We start from the raw sequence: 25,917 nt of genomic DNA, 5'->3' as shown, positions 1-25,917 counted from the left end.
CTGCTGAATGGATGAACAGAAAGTAGTCTGTCCATACAATGGAATATTATTCACCCATAAAAGGAATCAGTACTGATACACACAACATGGATAAACCTTAAAAACATTAGACTGAAGGCCACATATTCTATAACTCCATTTTTATGAAATATCCAGAATGAAAAAATTCATAGAGAACAAAAGCAGATTAATGATTGCCAGGGGTTGGGAGTGGGGGAAATGGAGTGTCTGCTAATGAGAATGAAGAGTTTTCTGGGGTCATAAGTTTTATGGGGTCCAGAGGGTCACAAAAACCCTCTGGAATTAGATAATGGTGTCAGCTGTACAACCTTGTGAATATACCAAAAATCACTACACTGTATGTTTCTAAAAGGTGGTGTTAATGGTCTGTGCATATGGTATTGCTTAAAGTAGTGTGAGCTGGGTTTCTATTGTTTGCAGACGAAACTCCTGACCAGTACACCCCCTGAATCCAGTGAGTCAAAGCCCTCCTGAAGCTGCCTCCCCTCTACCCACCACTCCTGCAGAAAGACACTGCCAGGCTTTGGCACAGACTGGTTCTTCTGCTCGTTACCCCTCTTTCCTGTCCATTTGGGAAACATCTACTTCAGCCTCCAGCTTAAACAGCATCTCCTTTGGAAAAGTCACCACGCTCCTGAGCACAGTCACTCCTTACCCCACTCCCTACATGTTATTTCCATGTTGATGCCGTGGGTGCCCATCTGTCTCCTCTCGCTGGCCAGTTCAGTGCACACTGGCCTGACTTCCAACCACCAACACCCACACTTCTTGGCCCAACTGCTTCCCCCATTGCTGAACCTTGCTTTGCCCATCCATGGGCAGGCTGGAAAAGTGCTCAGAGTTTAATGCTCAAACACCACATCCATGCAGTGGTCAACCAGTAACGGACAAGGGCTGCTGTCTGAAGACCCAGCTCCTCCCCAGGGTAGGGACAACTGAGGTGCATGTTCTGCACAGGCTGCCAGGACCCCCAGTTATTGCTTCTAAGGCAGTAATAACACCTAGCACTTTCATAGTACTTACTATGTGCCAGACACTATTCTAAACTTCAGAACACTACTGTGAAATAATCCAAAATTTAACAAGGGAGACACTGAGGCATTACAAGGCTAAGGAACTTGCCCAAGGCCGCAGTGCCTTTTTTATTATCTAGGGTTTTCACATTCTATTGCAAACCATCTGGGTATATGTCTCCTCTCTTCTGCACTGGACCATGACTCTCTCAGGAGACAGACTTTTTTTTTTTTTTTTTTCGTTGAACCATGCAGCATGTAGAATCTTAGCTGCCCAACCAGGAATTGAACCCGTTGCCCTCTGCAGTGAAAGTGCAGAGTCCTAACAACTGGACCACCAAGGAAGTCCCGAGAGATCTTTCTCTTTTTTTTTAAATCTTTCTCAATGTCCCCAGCATCCAGCACAGAGCCAGGTATGTAACAGATACTCAAGAGGTTCAGGTTTTGAGAAGTGCCCAAACGTTGACACCCAAAGATGCCATATGCTTTTCCTGCCTCTGTGCCTTTTTTCAAATGAGAGTCCTGAAACACCTTTTCTGCATGTCACTCATGCCCTTGTCCCCTCCTGCCCCAACACACACATACACTCACACAAATTCTTGATCCCTGCTCTGTGGCAGCCAAAATGAGGAATTCTGTGGGCAAGGCAAACGTGAGATAGTGTATGACTCCCCCGCCCCAGGGCCTAGTAAACAAACCCAATTGCTATGAGTTACTGCACCTTCACCAAGCTGTTACTTATGTACTTATTCTGAGAGACTCTCAGTTACCAAGGAACATCTGTCTTCCTCCCTGTAACCTCTATTAATCCCTGATGCCCCATCCTAAAGACCTTCCCTCAACTCTATTTTTACCCCAAGCTACCACCTTTCTTCCTACAAACTGCTAGGATCTCCTGCCTTCTATTTGATTGCTAATATCCACTTTGTTTAAATTCTGACCTCAACCTCTGCATCTTCCACTCTCATCTTGCTTTGGATTGCTTGGAGTTACACATTCGTATAATAAAGAAGAGCTTCCCGGAGGCAGCACGTGTGCTAAACCTTGAAGTCTGAGTGGGCTTTTAGCAGCAGGGTTCAGACAAACTGTCCCAACTTGACTTCATGCTGCATTCCAGCCATCTTTACACCTGCTCACATGCGCTTCCCCAGCTGTGCTCTCCCTCTCAGTAAGGGCGCCAGTCTCTTTCTCAGACTAGAAAACCAGCCATCCCCACTGCACCAAAACTAGTTATCTTTTCATCTTCTCATTTTTCTTCTTTCAGGCCACAATGGCAACCTAAACCAAACTGACACCTTTCTAACTTAGCTCTTTCACTGCCAGGCTCCCCCCACCCCAAGCACTGATCACACACTCCCCTGCTCAAACATTCTCACGGGCTGGCTACTGCCTAAGAAATACAACTTCCACATCAGAGCATCCAAAGCAGTCTCAGCCTCCTCCTGCTCTGTCTTCCCACCTCCTCTCTCCCTGATCCCCATCCTGACTCTCCAAACCGACTCCCGACACACGACCTGATCCAACGCAACCCCAGTGGACACAAGTCTCTTCCATCTCAGGAACTTTGCTGTAGTTGCTCCCTGGGCCCATGATGCCTCCCCACTCCGCATCTGAAAGCCTCCTCGAACTTCAAGGACCTGGTGAAAACACACCTCTGCCACCAAAGCTGATTTGCTGATAATGCACTTGTATTTATAACATATCCAGCAGTGGGGGAGTTTCAAGGGACAAATCAAATTGAAAAGAGTATAAACAAAAGGGCAATCATGAGACTTTCCTGGTGGTCTGGTCCAGTGGCTAAAAATCTGCCTGCCAGTGCAGGGGACACGGGCTCTATCCCTGGTCCTGGAAGATCCCACGTGACGCGGAAACAACTAAGCCTCTGCACCTCAACTACTGAGCCCACTCTCTAGAGCCCAGGAGCCACAAGAAGAGAGGCCACCGCAACGAGAAGCCCATGCACCGCAACTAGAGGGTAGCCCTCACTCACCGCAACCACAGAAAGCCCGCACGCAGCCACGAAGACTCAGCACAGCCAAAAATAAAAACGAACTTTTTAAAAGGGCATCATGCCCTCCTGTAACCAGGGTGCCCGGGCAGCAGTGTTGGCTGCAGCCACAGCCGGCACAGGCGGATCCAGGCTTCAAGTGGTCTTCGGGGATCGTCCCCTCTTCCTCTCCAGCTCCACCTTCCTCTCTGGCTCCACTCTCCACATCACAGGGAACAATGGCTCATGATCTAACAAAAAGAGGGATTCTTTGCCCCCAGCAGCCATCTGAGCAAATCTCTGTTTGGTTACTTGGCTCTGCTAGGATCACGTGTCCACCAAGGACGCTACTGGGGCCAATGGATGCCACAGATGAAAGGCCTTAAGCGAGAGGAGGAGAGAAGCCAGAGTGTTTCTCCCCCACCCTAAGCCCTCCTCTCTGGGTCATAGAGCATCCCTGGCCGCAGCTGCTTCCTCTCCAGCGCTCCCTCCTCCGTGGTCTCTGCACTGGCTCAGCTGTCCAGCCATGGTCTAGTTCCCACAGAAGCTCCTGGATTCTGCTGACCTCACCTCCTCCGGCCCCCCCAACCCCCACCGCTTGGATGACTGCAGCTTCCGGCTATTCCTAGGCTCTGGGTTACCTCCCTGTCCTCGGCATGACTTCAACATGTCTTCCAGCACCAATATAATTAACTCCCTGCATTATAGTCTCTGAGTTTGAAAAAACCTACTGTAGTTTTTAACTCCCTGACCAGACCACAACCAATATTCAAGTTGACAAAGAACAGACAGAAATGTACCAAGAAAATGTGAAGAGGTCAGTACCAGGGAATAACAAATCCCACTACCACCACCTCGCAGCTGTTCAAGGCTCACTATGCATCAGGTGCTACTCTAAGTGTGAACTCACTGCATCTTCTTATCAACCCTGTGATGGAGGTACTCACTTCTGTTATCCCCTTTCACAGAGGAGGAAACTGAGGCTCAGAGAGGTTGAATAACTTACTGTCACAAAGACTACACGTAGTGGAGCTGGGATTCAAATCTAGACAACCTGGCTCCAGAGAGCACACTCTAAAACACAAATCCCAGCGAGGAGAGAGTTTCAAGCAGGGGGTTACTCAGCAGGATCGAGTGCTGTTCAACCTAAAAAGAAATCAGGGAAGACAAAGACATGAAGTGCCTACTGGATTTAGCAATAAGGAAGTCACAAGGGACCTGTAGTAAAGCCAGAAGCCAGACAGCAGTAGGTTGAGTAAGCCAGAGGTTAGGAACTAGAGACAAGAGGAGCAAACCTTTCTTTCAAAAGGTTTGGCTCTGAAGAGGAGTCACAAAATAGGGCATGAGATGGAGAAGGAAGCATCATAAGAGTTCCCTTTGCCCTTTGTTTTAGAAGCAAGAGCAACTTGAGGACGTGTAAACACCGAGGGGAATGCAGACACAGACCTGCAGACATGGAAAACAAACGTATGGTTACCAAAGGGAAAAAGGGTAGGAGATGGATAAATTCAGAGCTTGGGATTAACATACACAATAGTATATTTAAAGCAGAAAACCAACAAGGACCTACTGTATAGCACAGGGGACTACATTCAATATTTTTTAGTAACCTGTATGGGAAAAGATTCTGAAAGATATATATGGATATAGGTACATAAACTGAATCACTGTGCTTGTACGCCTGAAATTAACACACTGCTAATCAAACATACTTCAATTTTTAAAAATATTTTTAATAAAAATTTTCTTTAAATTTTTAAAAAATTGATGGGAATGAGCCAGTTGACAGAGTGTGTGAAGACACAGGAGTGATGAGGCCAACAAAAAGCAGGGTCTCTGAGAGGCCAGAGCAGGTGGGCTGTACCTATAGTCCAGGATGGGCCTCAGAATCTCTTTTACTGCAACCCAGGTGGGAGGCATAGAAAGGGAGGCCACAGATTCTGATCATCCTGAGTTTGGTGAAAGGAAGTTCTTTTACAGCAGCTTCTAACTTCTCTAAGGCAGAAAGTGAGGCCAACAGAATGAGCGGGTAGAGTGGAGGCGGGGGTGCAAGGTGTGAGGAGCAAAGCTTCCATCAGCCACGGTGCAGAACGGGAGGAAAGAAAGGAGGGCCCAGCCCAACATCCCCTAGGGAAGGAAATGGCAACCCACTCCAGTATTCTTGCCTGGGAAATCCCATGGGCAGAGGAGTCTGGTGGGGTCCTATAGTCCATACAGCCCCTCTTCCAGCACAATGGCAGAGGGGTGGAAAAGGGAATGTAAATATGAAAACAATGTGTGGATGTTAGGCTCATCAATTTGGGCTATAGTAAAGACAGGACTAACAACCCCTCTAGTCCATGGGGTCGCAAAGAGTCAGACACGACTGAGCACAACACAACAAGCCCAACATCAGCAAGGCCCCGGCTGTGCTTGGAAGCTGTGAGGCTACACTGGCAGCAGCTCTCAAGGGACCTCCCCTCCCGAGGCGCGGGCAAAAGACAGGAACAACGCAAGGACCCAGACTGTATGCAGAAGAAGGAGGGTGAGGGACTGCGTCAAGGACGGCGGCAGATGAAACTGACAAGCTGAGCCATGGAATCGAAAGGAGTCCGGTGAGCACAGGCCTTTGGGGAACAGGTGCAGGCAGTTCTCACCGACTGGCAGCAGGACAGGCAAGATAAGAGCTATCTGATGGCACTATTTCAGAGTGGGCACAGCTGTAGGTGGCGCAGTGCGAGGGTGTGGCCACAAGAGAGGGCAACTGAACTGGGAATAAAGGATGGAGGTGAAAGACACGAGGTCAAGCAACTGACAGTTTCAGAGATTTGGACAGAGTTCTTGCAGTGAAGATATAATTGGAGAAGATAGCTGGGGGTTTAAAGATTTTAACGAATAAGAGAAGCAGGGAAGTTATGAAGAAGTAGGGACAAAGGCGGCAGTGGGAGGTCTGTAACGGACAGTTGTGAAACAACAGATGCTTGTCCAACATTCATTCATTCCTCCTCCTCCTAGTAGCATCCTGACCCTGCTTCGGAAACCACCTCCTTCTTCCCAGGCACAAAGAGGGCTTCCAAAATACGAGTAAGAGTCTATGCCTTAACTCTATGTCCAGAGGGTGTGGGTAGGAACATAAGTGCTCATTTTATTATTCTTTAAACTGTATAGATGCATTTTATTAATACAGATAACATTTATATACTTCATCTATATTTATATTCACAGTTAAAACATACATACAAAAAGTTCCCTTCTCTACCCCCCAAAGATAAGGACCTGGCCCAGGCTTTGGGCAATCAGTTACAAAGATTCAGCAGCTGACCCAATTCAGGCCCAGAAGACTGTAGCCCAGAGCTTTGGCTGGAATTATTAATATCAGGAAAGAGGTGCTCTCTTTCGGCTGGAGTTGCAAACCTTGTCTGCAGACTGTATCCCTTCACCGGCTTGAGAACATCACTAGTTAACACAGAGAGAAGGAAGCAGAGCCAAGAGTCGGAAAGTGACAGACTCCCAGCATCGTTTGAATACCTTGTTCCAGCCATTCCAGAAACCAAAATACCTGCGGCTTTTCAACACGAGCCAAGCGATTTTTTTTTTTTCTTTTCTTCAGCCAGTTTGCACTCAGTTTATGTCCTTTTGACTAAAAGGAAACTAAACTCAGTGGAGCAGTCAAATAAAGGATTCTCAATTCAACAGCTTGTGTGATCCTTCAATACTTAAGTCAAATCATACCCTCCTACTGTTCAAGTCCCTGCAATGGTACTCAAAGTCAAGGCAAAAGTTGAGAGTGGCATACCAGGCCCTAGATCATTGGCCCCCTCTCCCTTCTACCCATGGTCAAGGCCTCCCCACTAGCACTCTGCCCCAACCACACTGGCTTCTAGGGTAGCCCCTGACACGCTGAGCAGGCGCCTTCAGGACTTTGCTCTAGTTGTTTCTTCCACCAGGACACTCCTCCAGACATCCACTGGCTAACTCCCTCACCTCCTTCAAATTCTCTGCTCAAATCTCAAGTTCTCAATAAGGTCTACCCAAGCCCACCTCTGTACAGCCAGTGATCCTGAACACTCCCCCTGCCCCTCCAGTTTGACTTCCTTTCACAGCATTACAGGGACTTCCCTGGTGGCTCAGACAGTAAAGCATCTGCCTGCAATGTGGGAGACCCAGGTTCTATCCCTGGGTCGTGAAGATCCCCTGGAGAAGGAAATGGCAACCCACTCCAGTACTCTTGCCTGGAAAATTCCATGGACAGAGGAGCCTTGTAGGCTACAGTCCATGGGGTCGCAAAGAGTCGGACACAACTGAGTGACTTCACTCACTCACTCACTCACTCACAGCATTACATAAAATCACTAAGAATATACCCAACCAGGACGGGGTTTTCAGCTGGTTGACTTGAGTTCTTAGAACAGTGCCTGGCTTGTAGGAGGCCCTCAAACATATTCTGAGTGAGAAAATACAGTGACATGAGCCTCAAAGGAGCAGCATTTGGTCTTTAAAAGGCAGTGGAGGAAAGGACACCAACCCCCATCGCCTGAACTTGAAATAAGCAGAGTGGAGGAGGAAAAGATACCTCCGTTTTGAAGACTTTGAAGGGAAGTAGTGACCTAAGTGGGCAGAAAGTAGGTGGAAGAGCTCAGTGAAGAGGCTGAGGATGTGGGTAGAGGTGTTAACCACAGGTGGGGCTTGAGAGGACCTGGTGTTACGTTTTGGGAGGAACACAAGAGCTGGAGGCTGAGTTAGGGGAGAAGCAAGCCCAGAGTGGTTTGCAGGTGAAAGTAAAAAAGATAAATGGGCCGAGTGGTTTATTACATTTCAGGTGGCGATAAAAGATAGAGCGCTAGAAGACCTGGTGAGTTTAGCCAGCATCAAAAGAATTCCTAGCAACCCTTGGTCAATAGAAAGGATTCTGCCCTTCACACCAAGGTTTGGATGATTTTAGACTTTGTGGGTGAAAAGGCCATCACATTTGGTCTTTCCTTCCTTCCCAAAACCCCAGAGGCCACTGAGAAGTGTCTGCTGGACTGAGATGCAAGGCTTTCCCTTTCATAGCACTACAAAAAGCAATTCCCCTCTGCATAATACAATACCCCTGCACTATGAGCAGCCTGTCAAACACTCATTCTCCAGGTCCAGAACTGACTATGAGTCAGGCATCCAGGGTCACAACCCCAAAGCCCCAAAAGGCAAGACGACACAGGCTCCTTTTCAAAGACAGACCATAGCACTCAATGCTCCTACCTGCTCTCCCATGACCCCGATATTTCCTGGGCAAGAGAAACTGGGACAAAGGGAAGTCTTCCTTCCATGGGTCCTGATTCACCTCCGTTGCTTGATAAGCTTCTCTCTGCAGAACTTTCTCCAGAGTTACAAGAACATATGTGTATGCCAAGCCTCAAGGAAAATGTTCCTCCCAAAGAAAGAAATTCTATTGCTCTATAAGCCTCTAAGGAAAAGTGGCTCGCTATAAATCAGGCCCTTGGGAGGGAGGTCATTTTGATGCTCCTCATAGCTCTAATGAGACATTAAATATTCCAATAATTAATAATAATGCCTTCAAGACTGTCTTTCTCAGGGAACTGTCCCTGTAAAGGAAGCCGGGGTAATCAGACTTAAGCTTGACTTCAGGGCCACCAACTAGATCCTGGGGGCACAGGGCATCTGTCCTTTCAGTACTTAGCAAAAATGCCCACACTTCTGAGTCAGGTGTCCAACAGTGGTTCATCAAGCAATCAACTTCCAAGACGGCCCCAACAATTCTCACTTCCTGGGATTCATACCTTCTTCCCAGACTGTACCAGTGATGACCAGCATGGCCAATAGAATATGGCTCAGCTATGTCACTTCTGAGATTATGCATCTTGGGATCCCTCCATCTCTTGGATTCCTTGCTCTGGGGGAAACCAGTTGCCACCTCAAGCAGCCTTATGGAAAGGAACGAAGCCCTGACAACAGCCGAGTGAGTGAGCGTGGAAGCTGGAGTCCACCCCCCATCCAGTCTTCAGTGACTGCAGCCCGTGTCAAAGCTTGAAGGGAAGCTCGTGAAAGCCCTGAGTCAGAACCACCGAGATTTAAGTTGCTCCCAGATTTCTGACCCAGACACTATTTTCAGATGCTCAATGTTGGAGTAATTGGTTACACAGCCATAGATAATTAATTCACTATCCTACATAGACCTGAGAAAGAAATCAGAAGTTTAACCTCAATTCCTATTCTACATGCACACACAGGACCAAGTTCTCTGTCCATAAGAAAGCAACAAATTATCATCATTCAACAATTACTTATTAAATAGCAAATACAGGCAAGGTATTTCCAAGCGACTGAAACCTTCATATAGCTTATAATCTATAAAATAAAGAGGAATATTTACAAAGAGACACGCACATACCTCCAGTTGTGCAACCCACTGGTTTCCTTAGCTTTATGTTCCCTTACTCCTAATGCTGTCCCTCCCCTTGCTCCCCCAACTCTACTCTTTGCTTTCACAGAGCTCTTGGGACGGTTCATCAAGTCCCACTCCCTGGCTATTCTGACTGCTCAGTGCTCTCACACTCATTTCACTCACCACCACATGTCCTCCCATCTAAGGGGGAAAGAAAGTTGGGTCTCCTGATTTCATTTAGTACTGGGACAAAGAGGCATTCATTTAGTATTTTACTAGGAAAGACTATTCTGATCACAGGTGTTGAGAACACCTAATTTCTGCAATTAGTGACTAAGTCACAACAGCAGCGCTGATACAATCACTGCTGAGTCCCGATCACAGCTGAAATGCCTGTTGGGGGAAGGGAGATGCCGTCCGTCCCTAACCCCTGACTGGACTCTCCTATCCCTCAAAGCAGCAGGAGGGTCATGCTGCTCTAAGAGAATCAGGAACCTCCCTCTACACAAAGGAGGTCAAAGGGCGACCTTTCTTCCCATCAGCCACAAAACCAGCCTCTGCCAAGCTTAAACAGCGTGGGAGACCGTCAGAGGTAAATGGAGCCCCAGACAGAAAACCACAGGGGCACTCTCCTCCCGCAGCCGGCGGGGATCTGAGTCAGGTGACTCTCCCGGGCACACAGCAAACCTAAACAAAGATCACTTCCCACGTGACAGACGGGGGGTAAGAAGCCTCTGGCAGTTAAGACCACGGAAACCATTAACTCTTTTTTCTTTGCAGTCCCAGCAAACTGGCGGAGCTACAAGTGACTGCATCTGGAGGAACCGGGACCCCATCCCCGGACACAGGCGCTGAGCACTGCACACACGCCTCCAGCCTCAGCGAGCAGGCGGGACCCCTCCCCACCAGCTGTCACTGGCGCTCGAGACCAGCCAAGCCCGGCCAGCCCTCGACTCTGGCCGCTCCCCCTGCGCGGCTGCGACCCCGCGGGGGCGGCAGAGAGGAGACGATTCTTCCCAAGGCTCCGCGGCGAGGGCACGCCGGCCCCCGGGAAACGGGCGGCAGGGTGGGCGCGGCCCGGTGCCCAGCCGGGCTCTAGATCCTTCATCCCCCTCGGGAGCCCAACCAGTCTCCCAACCCACAGCCCCGCGCGTCCCACCTTGTCGCCGAAGCTGCGGGCAGTCAGCAGGTCCGGGCTGGGCGTGCTATCGCCGCCCACGGCCTCCTCGCTGCTGGAGCCGGCCAGCGGGTGCGGCATGTCGCGCAGAGACTGGGGCCCCGTGGACGGCAGGGCCTTGGGGGGCCCGCCAGACATGGCGCGCTCGGCTCGGGACGCGCCGCCGCCGCCGCCGCTTCCTTCTACAGCCCGCCTCCGCGGACTCCCCCAGCGCCCCGGCCGAGGCCGCGCTCGATCGGAGGCCCAGCACCAGCTGGGTCGGGAGCCGCCGCCACCGCCACCCGCTGGCTGCGTCTGCCCGCGCCGCGCTGGGCTGGGCTGCTCGGCTCCGAGCCGCGCCGCGCGCCCCCGCTCGGCACCCGAGCCTGCGGCGGGTCCACTAGCACCTTAGCCCGGGCGCCCGGCCCGCACCGCCACGCCGCCCAGCCAGCTCGCGGCCCCGCCCCCGCGGCGCCCGGCGGTCCCGGGAGGGGGAGGGGGAGGGGCGGGAAGAGCGCGGGAGGGGCGGGGAAGGGGAGGCGGTCAGCTCGGTCCCCGCCCGCCGTCCCGCAGGAAGTGCGCCCCCGGCCTTCTGCGGCGGTCCGGCGAGTGTCCAAGCTCCGTCCCCCGGAGGCCGGCCCCTTGGGGTCTGCGCGCAGACCCCGGAGCTAATGTTTAACGGAAATCAGAGGTGGAAACAGACGTTGGAGGACCCTGTTCTATTCCAGCCGCGTTTACTGCTGCGCCCAGGGGCAGCCACGCTTGGGGCTGGGGCGGGGGCTTTAGGGACACGCACGTGAGTTGAGATTTTCTGGCCTCTCAAACCCAAGATAGAAGGAACTACGAAGCAAGAATGGCATAAAAGGTTATGAGGTTCCTTGAGCACAGAGAACATCGGGCGGGGAATTCGAGGAGGCATTGTGGATTTCATCAGAGGCACGCTGAGATCCCTATGCCTTTTTGCTGCTGCTGTTCACCGGGTTTATGTAAGGTAGAACCTCAGAAGAGAGAGCATCAGTAAATAAAAAGCGAGTGCTACACTTGATCTATGACTCTTAAACGCACACCTTGACCGAACTGCCGTTTGAAAGTATCGTGAGGTTTCCTGTCGTTGGTTTTCATGCTTCTGTGCTTCCTTTCCAGGCTTTTGGCTGGGCTGGACTCTGACCTTCGTTAGCAGGATGGAGATAGTCAAGGCGTTACTTGGCTATTTGAAGATGGTAGTTCACCTCCTTTCTCCACTTTACCTGGCTTCACCGCTTCTGTGTTCAGGGCCAAGTCAGTAGAGGTCATCAGCCCATGTTAGAAGAGATTGATACTACACTAACAGGGAGGGGGGGCCCTTGTAAGGGACCACATTTCCTGATCTATTTCCCAAACTCTTTAGATCTATCCAGTTTCACTTGACTAATCTTTTTTTTAGGCTCCCCTGGGTCTTAGTTGCAGCGGGTGGGATCTTTAGTTGCCTCCTATGGATTCCAGTTCCCTGAGGAGGAATCAAACCCAGCCCCCTGCGTTAGGAGCACAGTCTTAGCCACTGGACCACCAGGGATGTCCCATCACCTGACTAATCTTGAAGCTGGGATTCACTGTGGTCTCCATCACTTTTTTTTTTTTTTTTTTCCAAAGAAACAAATGATAGCAGGAGGAGAATGCCAAGAGCTAAAGCTGACCCAAAACATCTCCCAGGGATTCACTGAGACCTTCCCTTATTTCCCCTGGTCTAAATCATCCGACCTTAGTCCTCAAGTTATCATCTATTCCCTTCCCCACACCCCCAATGTGGGTCTACCTTGGTGGAGAATAGGACTCAGAGGATACTGGGAACAATTTTAAATACTAAATCTACCTCACAAGAATGCCAGTGTCCAGTCCTCTTGGAGTTGAATATAATTAATACTTTTATATTCAAGGGATGCTTACAACTATGACAGACAACAATTAAAGCAAATAGCATGAATATAACTAGACATGAGAGTTCTATAGATGTACAACAGATTTTTTTTTTTATTGAATGGTGTTTTGTTTTTTTTTTTAACACCCAGGCCACCTTCCCATAATCCAGATCTTATTTTATTCAGACTCCACACAGCTTTCTCTTCAGAATGCCAAGTAAGAGTGAAAAGGGACCAATATTTGAATTCCTGATTGCAAACTCTAAGTGGGTGACCATGAGCAAGTCACCTAACCTAAATGAACCCATTTCCTAAACCAAAAAGGACAAGAAGCAGGTAATAAAACTTACTTTACTTGGTGGTTGTGAGAACAAAATAGCATTTGCTATCTAACATTCCCAGCAAAATGCTGGCATGGATAGATGTTCCCTAAACTTTAATCCCCTTTCTTTCCCTCTGTGCTTTCTCTACTATTCTTATGAAATGATAATCACAAAGCTTTCATAAACATGCTACTCTCCAAACTCCTCTATTTCTCATTTGGGGTCAGTGTATCATTTTTCTATGCTCCTACCATTTAAAAAAACCAAAAACAAAACAAAGTCTCTGAAAGCCCATATGAAACAGTTTATTTTCCAGTTTCCTGGTTGGTCAATGGCTTGTGGCCACAATGATCCAGTGGGTAGTCATCAAAACTAAAGAAAGTGAGCTTCTATGGAAAACATTTTGGAATACAGTTTCCACCATTCAAATTTAGCCCAGGACTGCCTATGCATACTCACCATTTCCTGTTGTATTTCAGTGTTCTTTGTGGTGGAAAACTGTCACTGAAATAGAGCCAGTGTCCCAGACTATGCGCCTGTGCTTCTACTAAAAGTTTTTCCAAGCAACATGGTGGTGAGGAGGAAATGTGCAGTGTCTGTGTCGGAGCAAAAGGTTGTACTGTTGACTGGAATTTATGGAGGGAAGCTTGGGTTTCTAGGGGTCAGCTCTGAGGAGAATGCACTGGATGTGTGTGCATAGGGGAGGTGCCAGCAGAACCCAAGAACACAGCATGGGGCCTTCCCCCACCTCCCAGGCCCCTCATCCCTGTCCATAAGGACTCTCGGGCACTTAGGCTGGAACCTTGCAGAAGACAGGGCCTTAGGCCCCAGAATTCGGTAAGTATGCCTGAATCCTGAAACGTCATAGCAAGTCTCAGGGCGTTCCATGAGCATCCAGACCTCAGAAACAAAGCAGAGTCGCAGCAAAGCATTCTCTCTTTCCCTCCCCTGGTACAGCATGTGCTTAGGCCTTATTCATGTTTGTGTTAGCTGCTTATCCTCTTCTGGTTTTTCATACAATCATGGCTTTATTTTATATGACATCCCAAACCCTGCCTCAAAATAACACCACCACTTCTGAAGTGGACGGCTGATAAGGACAAAGGAGGGTTTCAGAGGGCATTCAGAGTGACATGTAGAAAGCCACAGCGGGCCGCCTCCAACAAGAGGGGCAACTGAGAAGGCGCTATCGCCAACAGAGGCAAAATTGTGCGCACAGTTGAATTTAGCCAGTGACGTCCCAGGAAAAAGCAAAAGCCAGAAGGTCCACTGGAGGCCTTTTGCAAACAAGAAATTAGAACTTATCCCAGAAACAGCAAAGAAGCTTGTGGGTAAGTGATAGGATTGTTGCATCTTTCCATGTAGAAGCTCCTAGCTTGAAAGTGTGGAGACCCTCTGCAGCAGGGAATGTAATACAGATGGTGGAGTTGGTGCCTAAGAACCACCAGTGAGTTTGTTAAGATGCAACTTTCTAGACCCACCTAAGAGAGTCTGATTTAGGGATGATGGGGTCTGGAATCTGTATTTCTTAAAACAACATCCTAGTGATGCTGATTCTGGTCTATACAGACTATACTTTAAGAAATACTGTTTCTTATAGCTCCACCCATTTCTCTAAATCATATACTGATGTGCCTCTTTTTGTCAATAGCACTTTTAAACTTGTTACTTTGGAAAATTTTCCTGTTTGATGAAAAGTTGCTTAGAAAAGCAATTTTTTCTTATAAAATTCTAATTATTTGGTCCTTTTGCCCTAAATATTATGCTTATTTTTATTGACCATTTACCAGGTGCTTAAAATCTGGGCGAAGAGCTCAGATGAACTATTTGCTGACAGATTCATATCACAGCTCTGGTTGTAAAGACCCTCACAATGAAGTAGATGTTTTCCAGAGCTCCCCACTCCAGACTTCTCTAGCTAGCCCGGCAGGCTTCCCGGAGCTTCATCTGGCCACGGAAATGTGATTCATTGCCAGTACAGAGTTACCTGACTGTCTTTACAAGATGGCTCTGGAGTGTGTAAGTGTATGTATATTCCTTGTAGTGTCTACCCATTTGAGAGGCTAGGCTGGAGAAGGGTATTGAGCTGACAAGTACTGGAAGCCTTGGTATTGAGGCTTATTAGTGAATCTTTGGACAGAATGGAAAGCCTGTGTATTAGCTGTGTGATCCGTGATAGTCTTTGGTTCCATCACAAGGAATGATCTTTAAAAAGCATCTAGAAAATGAACATTCAGACATTAAATGACCCAACAGTTCCACTCCTAAAACATACAAACAGTGCATATGTATATTCATCAAAAGATGGATTCAAGAGGGACTTCCCTCATAGTCCAGTGGTTAAGACCTCTTGCTCCCAATGCAGGGGGCATGGGTTCCATCCCTGGTCAAGGAGGTAGATTGATCCCACAAGCTGCACAGCATGGCCCCCTCCCTAAAAAAAGAAAAGATGGATTCAAGAATCTCAAAAGAAGCAGATATTTATAGTAACCAAAACTAGAAAAAACCCACCTGACTGTCAACAGCATAGTGACACAAATATAATGTTATACCGCAAGGAGAATGAAGAAACACGTGGTGGGGAGATCCCTGGTGGTCCAGTGGTTAGGATTCTAGGCTTTCACTGTGTGCAGTGGTCTGGCTTCAATCACTGGTATGGGAAACTGAGATCCTGCAAGCTACACAGCGTGGCCAAAAAAAACACAAAACAGATGCAACATGGTGAATGAATTTCACAAACATAGGGTTGAGTGAAAAAAACCAGATATGAAAGAATGTCTCCAGCTGATTCCATTTGTATAAAGTTCAAAAACAGACAAAACTGATGTACTGAGGTAAAAGTGGAATAGTGTTACCTTTGTGAAGGTTTCTAAGGTAATTGTATTGTTTCTTAATAGGGAGGCTGCTGCTGCTAAGTAGCTTCAGTTGTGTCCGACTCTGTGCGACCTCATAGACGGAAGCCCACCAGGCTCCCCCATCCCTGGGATTCTCCAGGCAAGAATACTGGAGTGGGTTGCCATTTCCTTCTCCAATGCATGAAAGTGAAAAGTGAAAGGGAAGTCGCTCAGTCGTGTCCGACTCTTAGTGACCCCATGGACTACAGCCTACCAGGCTCCTCCATCCATGAGATTTTCCAGGCAAGAGTACTGGAGTGGGGTGCCATTGCTTTCTAGTTCTTTGTAAAAATTCATCAAGCAATACCTTTCTGATCTGTGAGCCCTTATGTGATACTTCAGTAAAAAGCTTACCTACATAAGGCATCTAGTATATGACCCTCACTTCCTAAGTGTGGAAGCTGAGGCTCAGCAGTGTTAAATAACCTGCGTGAGGTTAACCAGTTAGTTCTACTGCTCGGGCCCCTCCTGATGTGATGCGTTCTGATGTGGTGTGGGTTAGCAGAATGCTACTTCAGGTAAAGCCAAAAGGCAAAGGAGGGAGGAAGTAAGCAAGAAGGAAAGAAATGTGAGCAGCTGTGAGTCGGCTGTCCCTCCTTTGCCCCTCATGACTGCTTGTGTCCCTGTCTTCCTCTCCCTTCAAATGCAGCCTTGTGAGGCCCTGATGCCTGAAGCTGCTACCGCCATCTTGTGGCACCAGCGAGACGTTCCCAATACCCCGAGGATCACTGAGTGCATAAAGGTCGAGTGTGTCTTTGATGGCATCATTGAGCCACTACACTTAACTCCGGCCTTCTTAAATGGAAAATGCACATCCCAGGACTTCCCTAGTGGTGCAGTGGCTAACACTCTGCACTCCCAATGCAGGGGGACCGCGTTCAATCTCGGGTCAGGGAACTAGATCCTACATGCTGCAACTAAGTTTGAATGCTGCAATAGATTCTGCATGCCTTGTCAAAAGATCGAAGATCTTGTGAGCTGCAACCAAGTTAAGACCCAGCGCAGCCAAATAAATAAATATTTTTACACACACACACACACACACACACCCCTAAAATCTCAGGCAGTTTAATGGGGATCCCTGTAATGTGCAGCTGAACTCATCCTTAGGGATTCAGAAGATGAGGAATACAAGCAGGCAGGGCAAAGTCTAAGAAGAGAGCATGCCTTGGTGGCAAGCAACGTTCCCAGCAGCAGCAGCATCCTTCAATAATGTGCATTCCCAAAGATGCGAGGTGAAAACCAGTTCCCGGGTGCCGGTGAGGGGAGCAAATAGTCTTAGACATTACAATGGCTGTGGCCTGGCAAAGCTCAGCCCCCCACCCCCAACAAAATCTGATTCCTTAGTATTTAGTTATTTATTTTCGCTTGGGAAATCTGAAACCTCATTAACCGTTCCCCTCTACAGGTAATGATAATGAAGAAGGAAAAAAGGTGGAAAGGAAAAAAACACTACTCTCTAAAGATGCAGGAAAAGCTCTAAAATAGAAGAGGAGCAGTTTCATGCATTGGAGAAGGAAGTGGCAACCCACTCCAATGTTCTTGCCTGGAGAATCCCAGGGACGGGGGAGCTTGGTGGGCTGCCATTTATGGGGTCGCACAGAGTCGGACACAACTGAAGCGACTTAGCAGCAGCAGCAGCAGCCGAGTTCCTGCTTCCCTAAGGCAGAGCTCCCGAGCCTTCCCAAAACCTTTGAACGCACCACCAGCTCTTCCCAGATCCTTGCCAGCCTGGTGGCTCAGGGCAGGCCTGCTCTGCCCAGCCCGTTCTGTGCTTTATACACAGGGTGATAAACGATCATGCAGGCCCACAGACTCATCTTCATTATACAGAGGTAGTGAGACTGTGCAGGCATGAGGCCTTGTCTTTCTAACTGCTGAGCAGTGTAGCAAGATGGTGCTGAAAGTTACACTCAGGACCCAGATTTATGGGCTTCCCTGATGGCTTAGAGGATGAAGAATCCACCCGCCATGCAGGAGACCTGGGCCCAATCCCTGGGTTGGGAAGATCCCCTGGAGAAGGGAATGGCAACCCACTCCAGTATTCTTGCCTGGAGAATTCTGTGCACAGAGAAGCCTGGCAGGCTACAGTCCACAGGATTGCAAAGAATACAACATGACTGACTGACACACACACACACAGCAGATCCAGATGACTGTGTGCGTGTGCTCAGTTGTGTTCAACTCTTTGCAACCCCATGGACTGTAACCTGCCAGGCTCCTCTGTCCATGGAAAATTTCCAGGCAAGAATACTGCAGTAGCTTGCCATTTCCTTCTCCAGGGTATCTTTCTGACCCAGGGATAGAACCTGTGTCTCCTGCATTGGCTGGCAGATTCATTACCACAGTGCCACCTGGGATGCCCCCAGATGACTGAAAGCTGGCTAAATATCAAGGACAACAAACTTTATTTTTCATGTCTGGGGGGGTCTGTTGATATTTAATATGAATAGAAAAATAAATATATAAACAGTTTATAAAATTAATTTCTCTTGCCTTTATAGCAGCAAAATATTTACATTATAAGATGATAAGATTTTTCATATAAATGCTGTGTTCAAAGATAAACCGAGGTGACTGGGAGATTGGGATCGGCATATAAAACTATAATGTATAAAATGGATGACTACAGAGAATGACTGTATAGCACAGGGAACTCTACTCATTACTCTCGTGACCTGAATGGGAAGGAAATGCAAAGAAGAGGGGATATATGTGTACATACAGCTGCTTCACTTTGCTGTTCAGCAGGAACTAACACACCATTGAAAAGCAACTATGCTACAATTAAAAAAAAAAAAAGATGAACTGAGGTGTATTAAAAGTTCTAAGAGTATTTCTCAAAAATTGTAAGAGTTTATTCAAGCAAAAATCTACTTGAATCAGACAGCGCCAAACCGGAAGTGGTTAGGAGTACTCCATGGATAGGAGCTGGGGAGAGACTTAAGGAGAAAGGGCAGAAGTAAAGAAATGATGGGTTGTCTATAACTTAAAGACTACTTGGCCATTAGTGATTGGTTGTTCAGTTTCATAACCTTGAGTCGTTTACAGGCTTACCTTTGGGTTTGCCACAGCTTTAGAGCCACCTCAGCCTAATGGCCTCCTTGTTTAATTTAACAAAAGTAATGTCAAACTGGACAAAGTCTTTTAAGTGATTGTACTTCTCAAGACAGTTTTAAAAATTAATTTCAATTTGAAGAAAACATGTTCTCTGGTAAGTAAACAACTGAAGTTGCTGATTAAATTCTTAATATTTAGATTCAGAAATGAACCAAATTTTACATATCATATTAAAACACGGAAATGGGGATACATATGATAAATGATTATCATAGATTAAAATATATTTTATATCATAAATTATCTCTTATATTGCAATTTTTACCATCTCTTAAAGCAATAACTGGAGGCAGACAGTGAAGAATCAGTATTATGCTTCACTCTGGGTTGGGAAGATCCCCTGGAGAAAGGAAAGGCTACCCACTCCAGTATTCTGGCCTGGAGAATTCCATGGACTGTATAGTCCACAGGGTTGCAAAGAGTCAGACACGACTGAGCCACTTTCACTTTCATAGTACATATAAACCGATACATATACAAATATGAGAGGACTATTGTTTAATATTGCAAAAATGTCCCTCAGCTATAGTCCAACTGTACTATGCTATGCTATACTAAGTCACTTCAGTCGTGTCTGACTCTGTGCGACCCCATAGACGGCAGCCCACCAGGCTCCCCCGTTCCTGGGATTCTCCAGGCAAGAACACTGGAGTGGGCTGCCATTTCCTTCTCCAATGCATGAAAGTGAAAAGTGAAAGTGAAGTCGCTCAGTTGTGTCCGACTCTTAGTGACCCCATGGACTGCAGCCTAACAGGCTCCTCCGTCCATGGGATGTTCCAAGCAAGAGTACTGGAGTGGGGTGCCGTTGCCTTCTCCGCCAACTGTACTAAGTCATGAGCAACTCCAGAATCACAAGTGAGAATAAGAAGAAAAGCAAAGAAATGGACATTTAGCACTAAAGAGAAATGACTGTTGGTTGTGTAAGAATTTATTGAATTCATCTGGTATTTAGAAGTTAATAATTTGTCTTCTTTCTTACCTAAGGACTTCTGCTCCTTAACTATTCCTTGCACCAAAAAGCAGTGTCCATTTTTGACCTTGTGAGAAAATAGAAAAAATATATATTGGTTTCTGCCTCCCATTCCCCACCTTGTTCCTGGCACAGAGTTTGTGAAACTCTTGTGAATTCCTAAGTGATAAGAACACTAGGAGCATCTGCTGTTCTAATTGCTGGCCTTTGCCTCTGGTTTCTGAAACAGGGTTCTTAAATCCATTGGAATTTTCTGGGTAATAGGAGTGGGTTTGTTCTAATGAGGTGATTCTGGGTGGGCTCCTAGATGGTAGTTAAATCACCACTGGAAAGACCAAGTCATGATCAGAAGTTTGGGATTTTCAGCCCTATTCCCCAGTCTCCAGAGAGGGGAGAGGGGCTGGAAATGGAATTAATGATTCACCATGCCTACATGATGAGGCCTCCATAAACATCCCAAAGTATGGGATTTGGAGAGCTGCCAGGCTGGTGAAGTCCCCACACACCAGGAGGGTATACACCCCAACTCCACCGTGACAGAAGCTCCTAAGCTCAGGATCCTTCCAGACCTCACCTTATGTATCTGGTTGTTCAACTGTATTCTTTATCACAATCTTTAATAAACTGCTAAACACAGGTATTTCCCGGAGTTCTTTGAGTTCCTCTAGCATATAATCAAATCCTGGTGGAAAAGAGGTAACAGGAACTGCCAATTCGTAGCCAAGTCAGACAGAAGTTGTGGGTAACCTACTTGTGATTGAGGGGACTGGGGGTGGTGGTGGGGGTAGTCTCCTGAGACTGAGCCCTTACCCTGTAGGGTCTAATGCTATCTTCAGGTGGATGGTGTCAGAATGGAGTTAAATTGCAGAGCACTCAGCTGGTATCCAGCTTCCCAGGTAGCCTGGCAGTAAAGAAGACTCTGACTGCCGATGCAGGAACCGCAGGTTTAATCTCTGGGTCGGGAAGATCCCCTGGAGGAAGGAATGGCAACCCGTGCCAGTACTCTTGCCTGGGAAATCCCTGGACAGAGGAGCTTGGCGGGCTGCAGTCTATGGAGTCACAAAGAGTAGGACACGTCTGAGCGCAGCACAGCTGGTGTCTCAGAACTGTGTGAACCTCCCCCCACTTCTGCTGTCGGAAGTGTGAGTGTGACAGTAGTGTAAAGGAGACACACAGGAGGGAGACTGGGTTTTTCCGCAACCCAGACCTCAATGGGGACAAGACTGATAAACCTGCACAGCATTTCAGCCCAGCTGCCTTTCACTTTGGAAGCAGAGGGCAAGAGATATGAAGTGTTTCCATGGGGCTTGAGTAGTGTTAGGAGCAGATGTTCTAGGCTCTAGGTTGTGTTGGGCCAGTGCCAAGGGCCAGAGGTTCTCATCTGTTCCTTAAAGAACGTGCGTGTGAATGGAATATTACTCAGCTATTAAAAAGAATGCATTTGAATTAGTTCTAATGAGATGGATGAAACTGGAGCCTATTATACAGAGTGAAGGAAGTCAGAAAGTAAAACACCAATACAGTACGTTAACACATATATATGGAATTTAGAAAGATGGTAATGATGACCCTATATGAGAGACAGCAAAAGAGACACAAATGTAAAGAACAGACTTTTGGACTCTGTGGGAGAAGACGAGGGTGGGATGATTTGAAAGAACACCATTGAAACATGTCTATTACCATATGTGAAATAGATCACCAGTCCAAGTTTGATGCATGAAACAGGGCACTCAAAGCCGGTGCACTGGGACAAACCAGAGGGATGGGATGGGAGGGAGGTGGGAAGGGGGTTCAGGATGGGGGACACATGTACACTCATGGCTGATTCATGTCGAGCAAAAACCACTACAATATTGTAAAGTAATAACCCCCAATTTTTAAAAAAACAAACGTGTGTGTACACGTGTGTATTATGCAAGACCATCTAAAAGGCGGAGGCAGGAGCCTCTTTTGCTTGGGCCTATTGGTAGTACTGGGCCAAATGAAAGCCAAGTGACTTCATATTGTGCCAGAGATGAAAGTTTACAATCTTGAATAGAGAAAACTGGTGGAAGAGGCAAGCAAACCCAAAGATGCATGCAGCTGCTAAAGGCATCCTCTTCACACTGTGAATAGTGGCCAAGTTTGCCAAAACATCAGTGTCACATAAAATTTAATGTAGTAATCTGAATGTATGAATTTTGTGAGTTTTTTTTTCTGTGATTAAGTTGTAAACAACTCTTAATTTTGATAAGTATTGTCACATTTACCTTGCAAATCTTGTAAAGATAAGTGGGAGTTGTTGCCTTACAGGTGTTAGGAATAAAGTATAGAAAATGATCATACCTGGTGTTGCCAATGAAAAGATTTCTCAAAATGATAAAATGATGTTTGCTCTGGGAGAATCACATGCTTTAAACTGCATCAGTGTAAGAAGAGAGATAGGCATGTTATTAGCTCAAAGTTATAGTCACATATTTAGATATTAGATACTGTTTAAGAAAAATAAAAATGGAGTCAGAATTGCTAAAAGACCTCTTTAAGTATAGCCAGGGTACTTCCTGGCAGTCCAGTGGTTAGGACTCTGAGCTTTTACTACTGGGGGGTTGGGTCAGGTTTGATCCCTTGTGGGGGATCTAAGATCCTTCAAGCTGTGTAGTGGGACCTAAAAAATTTTTCTTTAAATAAAACACAGCTGGGAGGCCACTGAGGAAGTATGCCTTATGTACGTTTCAGCCCAGATGGCAATCTGACCTTTGACCACTTACTGTCTTAACACAGGCATCCAGAGCATCTGCCCAAAGTTCCAGAAATTCAAGATATTTAATGGACCCTCGCCTTAAAGCAACTTGCGACAGCCATCCCTTCAGGATACACATTCCCTTTCTTCTGTCCGAGCGCATGGCTCTGTACTTTGTACTCTTCTATTATGGCTTTTGCCTTTATAAGCCCCTGACACTTTCTCTTCCCCAGAACACTCTTCTGGTTTTACCCAAATCTGTCTCCAGAATTGCAATTCTTAACCCCCCCAATAAACTCTTTAAGCTTTCTGCATTTTTTGGATTGACCTTACTGAGTAGGAGCCTTCCTTTAAAACCATGGGGAAATACTGTAATAGCTCTTTTAACAGGATAATGTTGGTGCAAAAATTTCCTGTCCAATTTGTCTAGTATCATCCACATTGCCCAATATGCTACTTTGCATGTAGAAAGTATTCAAGGATATAGCTGCTGCTGCTGCTGCTGCTGCTGCTAAGTCGCTTCAGTCGTATCCGACTCTGTACGACCCCAGAGATGGCAGCCCACCAGGCTCCCCCGTCCGTGGGATTCTCCAGGCAAGAGCACTGGAGTGGGTTGCCATTTCCTTCTCCAATGCATGAAAGTGAAAAGTGAAAGTGAAGTCGCTCAGTTGTGTCTGACTCCTAGTGACCCCATGGACTGCAGCCCACCAGGCTCCTCCATCCATGGGATTTTCCAGGCAAGAGTACTGGAGTGGGGTCCCATTGCCTTCTCCACAATTACCACAATTACGAAATAGCACAATTACCAAAAAAGAAGCAAAATTGCAAAACAATATATATACATATATATATATAATCATATAGAGAGCAAGATAGAATGTTCACATTTTTATAAGTTTTAAACAATTGACTATATTTTAGGAATACAATGTAGCAAAATTTTAAAGATATGTATTGGAGCAATGACAACCAAATTCAGGAGAGTGACTTACCTCAGATATGGATTGAGAGGAACATAGTGGAGGGAGGGTGGCTGGAAGAATTCAAATATACTTGAAATGTTTTGTTTTTCAGCCAGTAAAGTAAGTTCCACGGTGTCTATTACATTATTATATATTTTTGTAAGTCTGAATCATTTCATGAAAATGCAACCCAGACAAAAAAGTCTTTCCAGCATTTGTTTCTCAGGTACTCTCGCACGTGCTCTGAGTGAAAAGCAATGTATTACTTTCCTGTGAAGGCTGTAACAGATGACCACAGACTCGGTGCCTGTACACAATAGAAATTTATCCTCTCCCGGTGTTGGAGATGAGAAGTCCAAAATCAGTTCGTGCTGAAACTAACGGAGGGGAGAATATTCTTGCTTCTTTCGGCTCCTGGGAGCTGTCAGGAATTCACTGGTTTGCGGCTTCATCACTGCAGGCTCCGCCTCCGTGATCACACACCTTCTCCTCTGCCTGTGTCAACTCTCCCTCTCTCTCTCATAAGGATGTTTGTGATTGTGTTCAGGGTTCACCTGGGTAATCCAGGATAATCTCCCCACCTTAGTACCCTTAATGCAATCACATCTGCAGAGACCCTTCTCCAATATAAGACAACATTTATATTCATAGGTTCCAGAATTCAGGATTACATGCTGACCACAAGGTCCTGGGGGGCTTCCCAGGTGGTGCCAGTGGTTAAGAATCAGCCTGCTAAAATTATTTGACGAAAGGATTAGATCAGCTTTTAAAGCAAAATGAGATTCTGGCCTACACACTCAAAAGCATCCTATAGAAAAGGACATATCATTCAGCCTGTATTTTTATTAAACTTCTATTGTAAATGAACGGAAGGGCACATTTATGCTTCATTATGTTTAAAGATCCATCAGCAGGTGTACCTGCTTAGCACTCTTCTGGGGATTTTGAGGACACTGGCATGTCCTGGAAACCTGGTCCCTTAGAGGTGACCACATTAGAGGAGATGACATGAAGCACTACACTGCATTCAGGCTGCCAGGCCCAAGAGGGGCTTAAAGAAGTGTCATGAATCCTCTACATAGGCCATTGAAAACAGTAGGGTTCAGTCTATTTAATTAAAGGGACAGAACAGTGGCAAAATAAAAGTTTCTATTTTAAGTCAATCAATCTGGACTTCCCTGGTAGTCCAGCTGTTAAGAATTCTGCCAATGCAGGAGACGCGGGTTTGATCCCTGGGTCAGGAAGCTGGAGAAGGAAATGGCAACCCACTCCAATATTCTTGCCTGGGAAATTCCATGGACAGAGGAGAATGGTGGGCTATAGTCCGTGAGGTCACAAAAGAGTTGGACGCAACTTAGTGACTAAACAAGTTATCATACTGGCTTCAGAAGGAGGCACCTCACAGACTGTTACTTGGAGTTTCCTTACCAGTTAACAGAGCCCCAGGTCTATCACACGCATTCCTTTTGTCTTGGACTTTCCACTAGTAGATATGTAGGATTTACATACTTATCAAACCAGTCAATCCTAAAGGAAACCAACCCTGAATACTCATTGGAAGGATTGATGCTGAAACTGAAGCTCTAATACTTTGTCCACCTGATGCAAAGAGCCAATTCATTGAAAGAACTTGATGCTGGGAACGACTGAGGGCAGAAGGAGAAGGGGGTGACAGAGGACGAGTCGGTTGGATGGCATCATCAATTCAACAGACATGAGTTTGAGCAACTCCAGGATATAGTGAAGGACAGGGAAGCCTGGCATGCTGCAGTCCATGGGTTGCAAACAATTGGACACAGCTGTGAGACTGTACAACAACAACATACTTACCTGAACTATTGACTAGATAGATGGATGACACAGTGGTAAAGAATCTGCTTGCCAACGCAGGAGACTCAGGAGATGCAGGTTTGATCACTGGGTCGAGAAGATCCCCTGGAGGAGGAAATGGCAACCCACTCCAGTATTCTTGCTTGGAAAACTCCATGGACAGAGGAGCCTGGTGGGCTATATATAGTCCATGGAGTCGCAAAGAGTCCGACATGACTGAGCAGGCACATTGACCAATATATCCAGTAAAACACAGATCTTTTTTTTCTTTTCTTTTTTAAGAGTTTACATTTTGAAAACTTTTAACATTTTCCTTTTTCAAACTGTGGTTTCAGATCTGACTATACAATGTATTGATAGACATGCAGCTCTACTGTGCTGGCATCAGGCTATCCTACAAGGAGTGACTTCTTGATCTGAGATGTGGCATATCCACTCCTTAAATACACATTATTGCAACTGCACAGCAGTAAAAAATTTCTACAAGTTTAGTGCTTATGTTTAATTAAAGTAGAAAAGTATCCCCGGGATTTGTGTACATTAAGATGCGCAACCCCAAGATGGTTGTTAAAGCTCGCTCTCCGACTGCCAACCGCAGCTCCGCCTCAGTCCCAACGTAAGGGGATTCACACTTGCTGGGCTGGTGGCTTTTCTCCCCCC

General features: G+C 46.7%; 1 protein-coding gene and 2 long non-coding RNA genes across 7 annotated transcripts in view; 1 reads left to right on the top strand and 2 right to left on the bottom strand.

Moving 5' to 3' along the window:
* Window positions 1-10,987, bottom strand: part of SNX30 (sorting nexin family member 30) — a 109,251-nt gene extending 98,264 nt beyond the window's left edge. The window contains exon 1 of one of the 5 annotated variants that reach the window (XM_044940464.2): window positions 10,545-10,987. In XM_044940464.2, coding sequence (XP_044796399.1) covers window positions 10,545-10,700 — 156 coding nt within the window. In that variant the 5' untranslated portion in view covers window positions 10,701-10,987. Of the gene's footprint in view, window positions 1-3,024; window positions 3,370-8,241; window positions 9,174-9,568; window positions 9,975-10,544 lie in introns of those variants that run through there. The other 4 variants (XM_044940459.2, XM_044940461.2, XM_044940463.2 and 1 more) reach the window with 4 other exon arrangements.
* A 2,532-nt stretch (window positions 10,988-13,519) lies between these two features.
* LOC112583978 lies at window positions 13,520-22,774 on the top strand. Its single transcript, XR_003108338.3, has 2 exons — window positions 13,520-14,090; window positions 22,507-22,774. It is a non-coding gene; the product is annotated as an uncharacterized LOC112583978 (long non-coding RNA).
* Window positions 14,615-25,010, bottom strand: LOC112583977. The gene is made up of 5 exons (XR_006550165.2): window positions 23,458-25,010; window positions 22,072-22,144; window positions 19,753-19,810; window positions 15,271-15,437; window positions 14,615-15,193 (listed from the first exon to the last, which is right to left on the bottom strand). It is a non-coding gene; the product is annotated as an uncharacterized LOC112583977 (long non-coding RNA).
* Window positions 25,011-25,917: the final 907 nt, after the last annotated feature.

This window comes from Bubalus bubalis, chromosome 3 (genome assembly GCF_019923935.1).
Source record: "Bubalus bubalis isolate 160015118507 breed Murrah chromosome 3, NDDB_SH_1, whole genome shotgun sequence".
In the NCBI taxonomy this organism is placed as follows: domain Eukaryota; kingdom Metazoa; phylum Chordata; class Mammalia; order Artiodactyla; family Bovidae; genus Bubalus; species Bubalus bubalis.
Note: the sequence above shows the minus strand (reverse complement) of the source record. Positions and strands in the feature narration are given on the sequence as shown.